The sequence below is a fragment of the Corvus brachyrhynchos genome, unplaced genomic scaffold, assembly GCF_000691975.1.
Source record: "Corvus brachyrhynchos isolate BGI_N302 unplaced genomic scaffold, ASM69197v1 scaffold14, whole genome shotgun sequence".
NCBI classification, from domain to species: Eukaryota; Metazoa; Chordata; class Aves; order Passeriformes; family Corvidae; genus Corvus; species Corvus brachyrhynchos.
Window position 1 is genome coordinate 8,296,599 of NW_008239110.1, and position 9,900 is coordinate 8,306,498.

The 9,900-nt window shown below is 35.9% G+C and overlaps 1 protein-coding gene across 1 annotated transcript in view; it reads left to right on the forward strand.

Annotated features, from left to right (window-relative positions):
- The first annotated feature begins 767 nt into the window (after positions 1-767).
- The window catches only part of SLC16A10 (solute carrier family 16 member 10), a 27,461-nt gene continuing 18,328 nt past the window's right edge, over positions 768-9,900 (forward strand). The window contains exons 1-2 of the mRNA XM_017739409.1: positions 768-949; positions 4,107-4,545. Of these exons, the coding sequence (XP_017594898.1) occupies positions 768-949; positions 4,107-4,545 (621 nt within the window). The remainder of the gene's footprint in view (positions 950-4,106; positions 4,546-9,900) is intronic.

The following is a 9,900-nucleotide window of genomic DNA, read 5'->3' on the forward strand; positions in this document are numbered from 1 at the left end:
TGGGGACATTTGCAATATATATAAGTTACTATATATGCCAAATATATTAGTTGTAACTATTAGCTGTGCTAATAAAACTCACTTGTGGCTGAAACTATAGTGGACTCACCTGAATTGAGTCTTAATGGTCTGATAAACCAAATACAGTTTTCACAATGTCTGTAAAGCTGGAGCAGTATCAAAAGTAGTGAAAATTTCCCATTATAGATGGAAGTGGTTTTACTAACTCAAGTCTGTTTAGTATAAAGTAAAATTTCATTCCTAATGTGTATATTACAGTATAAAAGCCTATTGTTGTTTACTCATTATTGATGTTCAGTATGATCTACATCTAGTAATGAAGTTAAAAAGTTATTAATTTCTTTCAGCAAATGTACCTGTTTAAAGTCATTAAGGTGTAGCATAAAGTCAAGAGAAATGTACTAACTGAAGTCAGAATTGATACGGATCCTCAAAGGTATCTTTAATGACCTAGGCATCACCTTGAATATTAAGTTAGCTACTAGAGAAATGTCTGTGTGTTTATAAAAAAAAAGTAGAAGTAATAGCTACAAAAAGGTTAATTGCGTTCTTCGAGCTGATAAAATCTAAATTAGCTCATTATGTAAATTATTATGCTTATTTTACTGTTAGGTAAATGTATTTTAAGATGTATTTAAATATTTTTAAAATAATTACCCAATTGCTACCCAACTTTAGTTCAGCAGCATAAAATCCTAGGTGAAAACAAGTATTAACTGAAAGCTGAAATCACTTGGTCTTCTAACATGTTGTCTTTTTTTTTTTTTTTTTCCTGTTTTGCAGCGTGGGTGAGCTCTCTTTCTATGGGGATGGTCTTCTTCTGTTCCCCAATAGTTAGCATATTCACAGACCTGTTTGGCTGTCGAAAAGTAGCTGTTATTGGAGCTGCAGTAGGGCTTGTTGGACTCCTTTCAAGTTCTTTTGTAAGGTAAAAAGCTTAAATTAATAACTTTCAAAGTATTTTAATTTAATCCGTTTTTTAGTGATGTAGAGGTAATGTTGATCCAATCAGCAGAATATGAAGGAGTAAACAGTGCTACTTTATCTTATGTGTAGAAAACTTGTTTTATTTGGGTTTGGTTTTATCTTTCAAACTATGACTTGTGAACTTTCAACTTAAAAAGTATTTTTAAAAATATAATGTCATAACAAGACTCCCTATTTAACAGGAACCACTATGTATAAATATATCAACAGCAAGACTAGTGCTATAAGATCAACAGCATTGTCCAGGATAAACTTATGTTTGTTTGATGTAGATTGTATTATAACAGGTACATAAACATTGTTGCTGTCTTCCCTTCCTGTCCTGTCCCCTTAATTTTCTTTTGAAATGGCTTTAATGCTCATAAAAACACAGTAGGACCTCCAGGAAGCTGTTAAAATTCTAGTAAAATTGGATGTTTTCTTCTCTTCTCACTGGTCCAATTGCTGAACATGGAGATAGAGAAGACCTTGGTATATTGACTATACTTAAGGCTTATTTGTTTTGTTTTGTTTTTTCTTCTGGTTTACAATTCATTTGTATGTTTCTGTAACTTTTGCAGAATAAATCTTAAGAAATTCAAGAGTGACTGATTTGTTGGATGTACCCTGTAGAAGATGAGGAAACAGGAAATTTACTTAGTCTAGTCATCATCAGAAATTGGTTAGTGAAGGTAGGGTATAAGAAGTAGCAGGAAAATAAGCCGGTTACCTCTAGTTCTCAGACTTTTTTTTTTCCCCCACCCTTAGCAGAATAAGTATAGGATCAATCAGGCTACATTCAGAAGATCTTTCTACTTAGGTGCAAATGTATTTATACAGACAAAAAGCTTGTGAAAATGTCTTTTCTGTGCTTGTACTCTGAACCAGATGATTGTGAGCTGCTGTGATCTGAATGGTTAATCCTGGTGCAAATATTTGGCTTAATTTGTTTTATTAAACAAACAAACAAAACCCCCACTTCTTGATATGTTTTAAGAAGCTTCTTACTAAATGTGAGGTAAAAACTAAAAGATGTGCCTTGGAAAAGTCTTTCTTCCTCCTTGCTTCCTAGTAGTATGTTGAGTGATGAATACTAAACCGCCCTTGTCATTAGATAAAGATCATTCTTGTGTTTGTCTGATACCCAATGGAACAAGGGCACGGAAGAGACATGCTAGAGCAAGTTATTTTGTAAAGGCTTTAAAAACATTTCAGCTTAACTAAACTTTGAAGAGCACTTTGAGAGGTGAATTCTTGTAAGAGTACACTCCAGGTTGATGTGCATACTTGGCGTTTCATTATGTTACTTACACTAAAATGATTTATGCTCATGATGTTATCAGTTCATTAAAGGAGTATAGTTCAGATATAGAAGTCAGTGTTCTAGAAGTAAAATATTGTAAAGCTGACAAATGTTCCTATGATCTACTGCTTTTGCATTGCACTAATTTCTTAGTATAAATTTTATGTCTTAGGAAATTGAGACGTAAGAGTGTTTATGATGCAGGACAATATTTTAATATGCATGTTGTGCTGCAGACTCTTGGAATGAATTTACATATGGAAGCAAAAGTTCACTGTCCTTACTGTACTATGTTGCTCCTCTCATTTTATAATTGCTGGTTTTATTTTTCCTGGTTATTTTCCATTAGTAAAGGTAGTAATTCTTTTCCCCATATGTTGTTTCTGCTGGCTTATGTTGTGTATCAGTTTCAGAAATTGATAGCTTAGTATAGAAAGTGACAATACTATGTTACAGAAATAATTATTTTTCACTATAATACACAAAACCAGAGTTTCTGGAGTCAGACCTTTGTTAGGTCAAATCGTATTTTCAAAGAAGTTCTTTAATTGCATAGGAAGCTTGTGAAGTCTATTTTTGTATAGAGGGGTGGTGGCAGGTTGCATCCTGTGATGAAAAGCACTACATAAAGCATTCATGCTCCTTAAAAAAAAATGAATGTATGGGCTGTTATTATGTATTGACTGTTTTCCAGAGCTGCTTTAAAAGCAGGTGTTAACTAATAAAAAAGGTGGGGTGGGGTTCACTGAAAACATAGCATTTAAAAAAAATTACATAAACTGTCATGTGCCACCTCAGAAATCTTGTAAAAATTTTCTTACATACTGCCTCCATCTAAATGTTAAAAAATGTTTTCTTTTGCTAATACTACTAATAATACTACAGTACTAATTTAATTAATTATAGTGATACTGTTACTTCATACTTTTAACATTTCTTGCACAAGTACTTTTTACTGATGTCACAAGTCTGTCTGGGATCAATTACAATGGCTTTGCTTTATTTCAGGTGTAGAGTAAATGGTAATGATGGTGAACTTTATGATGAAGAACCACCTTACTATGAGATGAAATTTTTCATTCCTTATTAACAATTTTTTTAGTTCTTTCTTAGAATATTCAATATATGTCTCAAAACACTGAATTTAAAATAGTTATTCAAAAATGGGCTATTTGTCTAAAAAAATTAATACCTAAAATGTCTATAATTTAATAATGTATTATATTACAAAATTTGTCAGTATTTTATTTTTCATTATTAATGATGTTTTCCATGTTTGTTACTTTATTTTCATAATGAACTGTTTACTTGATTTTTCTGGGTTCACGAGGAGAGTTCAGTATTACATTTGAACTACTAGCACAGTGAAGAAATGTGTAAATCAAAACAGTACGAATTCCCCTGGGGAAAAAAAAAAATCCAAAAACCCAGCAATGGTTGAACATACATTTGGCTAATTTGCCCTGACAATGATTTTTAAAACTTTTTTTAGCCACACTTGTGGAGTATGCCCAATCACAGCTTCCGGGGTCTAAGCTACAGACCCCCCACCAGCTGCCTCACATGTTATTTGATGTAATTATAATTGAATGTAATTTTTCTTTTTTTACCTGTTGAGTGAATTCTATAAAATTTTCAGTGGAAGGAGATGGAATAATTGCTGAATTAAGCTGATACGGTGCTGTCTAACTAAAGTATATACAAACTCATAACTCACTTGTTGATTGATTGGGAAACTGTCTTGCATATGGGAGGTGAATATGAGCATCCACTGCCTTACAAAACACTAATGATTTGTTCTTTTCTTTCGGTACAGCACCATTGAACCTCTGTATTTCACCTACGGGATCCTGTTTGCCTGTGGCTGCTCGTTTGCCTACCAGCCGTCCCTGGTCATTCTCGGGCACTATTTCAAGAAGCGCCTTGGGCTCGTGAATGGCATTGTCACCGCGGGCAGCAGCTTGTTCACAGTGTCACTGCCCTTCCTCCTGAGGGTTCTCATCGACTCTGTTGACCTGTACAACACCTTGCGGGTCCTCTGCATCCTTATGTTTGTTCTCTTCCTGGCTGGATTTACATACAAACCCCTTGTTCCCAACACCAAAGACAAGGAGGGAGGAAAGAAGGGAAAGTCCAAATTTCCTCCTGCGAAAAAGATTTGCAATTTCTCCGTTTTCAAAGTTCTTAGTTACCGAATCTGGGCTTTTGGGATCCCCGCTGCACTTTTTGGATACTTTGTGCCTTATGTTCACTTGGTAAGTGCACGTTTCTTCCTACACGTGATGTGTTTGAAAATATTTGCCTTTGTGTTATTGATTTAGAAGTCAATTGGTGATAAGAAGCCAGATTTAAACTGCAAGTTGTGTTGGAGAGAAACCTAAAATTAATTTGGATATTGTCTTATTAAAAGAGTGTTTTAATCAGAAGTATTAGTTAAGCCAGTTAAAATCTTTGTTCTTTGTTCTCAATGTAAGGTTTAAAATACTTTAACCATGAAAAGAGAGATTTGAAAAATATTCTTTACTATTCCAAAGAGAATTCTTTATTTTGGTACTCAGCTGCGTACATTGCCAATGACACTTGTGTGTTTTAGAGGAAGGGGGAAAGGAGTAAATAACAGGGAACAGGTTAGTAGTGTAATTTTTGTTTGTATTGAGGTATGTTCAAATATCAGTTTTTAGGATCGATTGTATTCACCATTTTTCAGGTTTATTAAAAGCAAAATACCTGGATTTTTCTGTCTCTCAAACTCTAGCCTTGTAGTTTACTACTATAGCATTAATATGACTGCTCCTCTTACCCTGTCCCAGCTGCCAGGTGAGCTGTGTTTAACTGCTGTCTACAGCAGCTGATGGAACTTTGGCTTCTGGTGATGGGGAAGGGGTTAATTAGCCATTTCTTGTACATCTACTGGAGTTAACTTGTTTCCGTTGCATTTTTTTTTCTGTAGTACACTTCTAAACTAAGACATTTAGGTGCAACGGGGAGATGCATGTATTGTATCAGGCTGGCTGACACACATTGCACTGCTTAAACGGTGAATTATTCTTGAGCAGCTTGCTGGTGGTGCTCTCTAAACTGAAGTGGTGTAAACCATAAGGATTAAAAGGGAAAGGTGGGGAAAAAGCCCACAGTCCCCAATGAGACGCTCCTTTTAGACCATTACACATCCTCATATTAAGAGTTTTTGGTAGAGCATGGGCTAGTAGAACTCAGTATGAAAACAGAAGGGTCATGTTAGTATTCATTATTCACCCATGATAGAACAGTGGGATTAATGATAATAAATATCTTCTGTCAAAAAATCTTCCGTGCCTTAAAAGCCATTCTTTATGCGATGCCTTTTCCTGGTCTTAAAATCGAGTCACACACAGTTAGAAGGGGAAAAGGGATTTTACCTTGGTATTTATTTTAAGGATCCTTAGGTGCACACGTCCAGGTCATATGCACCAAAATGCACTCCCCCGAGTCCCTCCTCAAAGATTGGGTATAACGTTATAGGTTTTACTAATTAGCATATCTATCAAAGATTCTCCAATGAGAGGCTCAAGTGAGCCCCCCTCCCCAAGGAACTTTCCCCTGGATGGTTCTATCTCAGTTTACAGAATATGTTCTGGAGAGGACCTTGGGGTCTGGGGCACACTGATCCCTAGCTACGAAGCTTCTAAAATGTTTAGTCTCTTAGCTTGACAAACAAGTCCAAGAATGTAGGCAAAAAGCACTAGGAATACAGAAGTTGTAAAAAGGTATAACAGGGATATAAAAGAAAAGGCAAAAAATCTTCATGGCATCAATGCAATATAACAAGTGGTTGTCACAGCTTTCTGGTAATTGGTTAGATTACTGACTCTGCATCATTTATTTATTTTTAAAATTACCTTATGGTGGGGGCTAGTGTGTTTTTGAGCAGCTGTAAACTGACTTTTATGAATGGTTAGTTCTTGTAACTTAGTTTTTAATAATGTAGATCTTACTGTATAACTCTTCAAATTAGACTATTTTGAAGGACTATACAATCCAGATGATGTCTTGTGCTATTTCCCCATAAGCTTTGTAGAGATGTTTCGAAATAAAATGATCTTTAGAGGAGTAGAAGTCAAGTGTTGTGGAGTAAGCTATTGGATAGGTAATAAATGATTCTTAATGCTTGCAGAGAACTGAAGAATAAGGCTATACAAGCAGGCAGAAAGAACTTCTAAAATATACTTGTTGAGCAAAAAGCTTGTGATTTCTTTTATGAAGGTGCTTGTATTACTGCTTCCTGTTTATAAATCAGACTAAAGCAGCTAGTTGACTTGTAGAGAACAAAACTTATTATAATAATATAATTTTTATAGGGTGCTCTCACTCCTGTGAGTGCTTTTCCTTCCTCCATATCAGATCGGCACAAATTCTGTTTATGAAATAAAACTCCAGTATAGGAAAACAATTTGATTCAGAGTGTTTCTGATATAGTGTTTGGTAAGACTATAAAACTTATTCCAGTGTACTGCTAGAATCTAATATTTTAAAGATTACCTCAAAATTATATGAAGATACTCTTTTTGCTCAGAGTTTCAGAGAAATCATGATGCTTAAATGTTTATAACATAAAATCTTCAACGGTAGACAGATGCGTGCTTTGTATGCCCCCTTTAAGAGGGGAAGCTTCACCAGCTCTTAGTAAAATTTAGACTGAATAACTCTTGTCAAAACCTCTCCCTGAAACCCACAAGTTTTCATTTTAATTTACTTGTATCTAAATACTTAATTTTTCTTCAAGTCCCTGTGGATCAGTATTTGAGAAAGTGAATAGATCAGTGTTTGTGAAGGCACAGCATGGATTGTGCCCTTCAACACAGATACCTCAGCTCAAGTGGATAGCTCTGGACGTTTTTTATCCTAGTTTTTTCTGCTTTTGATAAAAAAGCCACACTTTATGTACTTCCAGAAGTACACAGAAGTATGTACTTACGAATAAGTCAAAGGCTATAAGAAAAAATAAGGTTCATTTACCAAACCAAAGACTACTTTCCTCAGCTTTTGAAAATGAAAGCTACGATTGTTTAGTTGTTTATTGTATTTTTAAAACTCTAGTAATACTGGAAATATGATCCTTAGACAAGTGACAGCTTTCTTTATGCTAAAATTCTTGACTTTTTCCCAGTGTTTGGGGGGGTTGAGAGCAGCCAGACTGCTAGACAGGGATGCTGGTTGCAAGTGCCATAAGAAAAAAATACTTATACAGTGAGTGTCATGCCCTCTGAATCTCTTAGCCCTCTGACCTGGTACCTGTACTCACCAAGTCCCATTCTTCCCACCTGGAAAGACAGCTTCTGCCAGAATGGCTGCTCTTGACCATGTGATGATACACAGGTGGCACAGATCCTGCGGGTTGGGGTCCTTGTGTGTCACCGCTCGGCCCGTGGTGGCTGGGGGCTGCAGGCTGGGTGTGCTGTGGTCACTGTCTGGAGTCACTGTCTGCCAGCCTGGCACTGCACAGGAGCTCCTGAGGTCCCAGCCAGGGTCTCTGTGTGCTTCTGGGCCAGCCCCGGTCTCTGTTCGTGCCTCTTGCATTTTCTGCAGCCTGTTAGAAAGGAGAATACATGCTGTGAAACCTGTAGTAAGAAAGAAGTAAAAACATTTTTGGGTATTGGAATAACAGAATTAGCCAAGTCTTTGCAGTTTAACTCTCTGCACTGGATTTGCTATGTGGAGTAAAAGCTGTTAAAACCGAAGAAACAACCTGCTCATTAAGTAGGCTCTAATTAAAATTAAATGCATTAACAAATTGATTATATGGCATGCTAGATAGGAACTGGTAACTCTTGCCAGCTCCTTGACGTGAATCCTGACTGGTAGGTATCAGGCATCAGATTCCTTTTGGCTCTTGCAAGGGAGAACCAAAAGGGGGGAGCTTTCCTTATCCCAGTTTACTTGGTGTCAAATTCTGTTAATAGGTGTTCCGTTACATGTGACTTGAGAATTGGGTTATAAAGACTATAAATAAGTTTTGACTTGTTTATTATATACTTTCAGCATGAATTGAGATTGTTGAAGAACGAACTGATAAGTCATAAGATTACTAAATCAAATGGTTGTTATTCCTCTCAATTTTAAAACCAATCCAAACTAGTGATTGAAATTTTTTTTTTTGATGCCTCTCTAAAGTAGGCAGACAGACAAATAAAATCCTTGTTTAGTCTATTTTGGTTTAAATTGTGAATTTACAACAGCAATCTGTGGAATTAGTGGAAAAAGCTCTTTCCAAGTCTTTTTTAGTAAAGACTGTCTCACAAGTAAATGATGAAGTTATTTGAAAGAAAGTATACATAGTCTCTGTGCCGCTTGTCCTGTGCTTGTTTCGATAATAAATAGAGAACTTCTGGTTTTCAGCAGTCTGATGTTAAGGGTTTAGTGTTGTTCTCTTACCCTTAAAACATACTTAATCTGGATCATGCATCCTTAATTCTTAGGAGCTTGTTGGGTCATTTCTGTTAAAATTTGATACAAGGTCACGTGCTCGGTAGCTTACAAGATGTGGTTGCTTTTTGTGCTTTATTTAGCAGGGTGAAAAAAATACTGTTTAAAATGGATGTTGTCACTGCCTAATCTTCTCTAAGCAGTGACTAAAGTCGTTACCAGGTTTCAGTATGAATTTAGGAAAATATTAATTATGACACACTTACAAAAAGGGAGCCAGTATTGTGTTGTTTTGATGTAGCAATATTCAGCCACTATGAAGAATACTGCTAGGACTGAGAATACCATCTTAATACTTTCAGTGCAGTGTTTCAGTCCTGTAGGAATTTGTCTTGGGGTGTTCACAAGTATGGTTTGATTTAGCAGTTACTTTTATTAAATGCCTCTTGCTAATGATAGGTCTTGCCTTATTTATAGTATTTGACAACTTGCAGGATGAAAAACTGAATTTAACAACCAAGTAGTTGAACAAAATAGTGCACATACTTATTATGTGTTCTACTTTAAAAAAACCAAAACAACTGGATGGTAGATAATGCAATAAAAATGTGTCTTGATAAAGTTTCTTTCTAAGTTTTTGTTATGAAGAAAATACTCCTAGAGAATGACTAGATATATTTGAAAATTAGGCTTATGGTTTAAGGCTGCAGGCTTGTATACAAAGCTACCCATTAATTGATATGCAGTGTGAAAGTTACCATGACACTGACTGTAGTCTTAAAACTTCAGAATAGCTCAGGAAAAAGATTTCAGTATTTCTCACCTTGCTTTGCTGCCTATTTCTTAATTTACTGTGTAAATCTGACTTTTCCTTTTGATGCTTATCCATGCTCCTATTCCACAGTGGGTACATACTTGCATATGTAGAGATTTTTGGTTAGCAGTAGCTATGTGGAGTGCACGTGTTCTCTGTCTGTTGGCTTCATGTTTAAGAGATGAAAAAATGGTTTGTGTGCGGCCATTTTTTCCAACAGCTTTCTTAGAATCTGTCTTGGTAGGCAAATAAGTACTGGATTTAATGTTCTCCATAGATAGATGCTGAAGATTCAATGCCTCATTGCTTCTCTGTAATCTGCATGTGCCAGGAATAGGTTCATCTGGACCTCCAGGGAACAGGGAAGTGCAGATTGCAGGCCTAATGCTTAGGG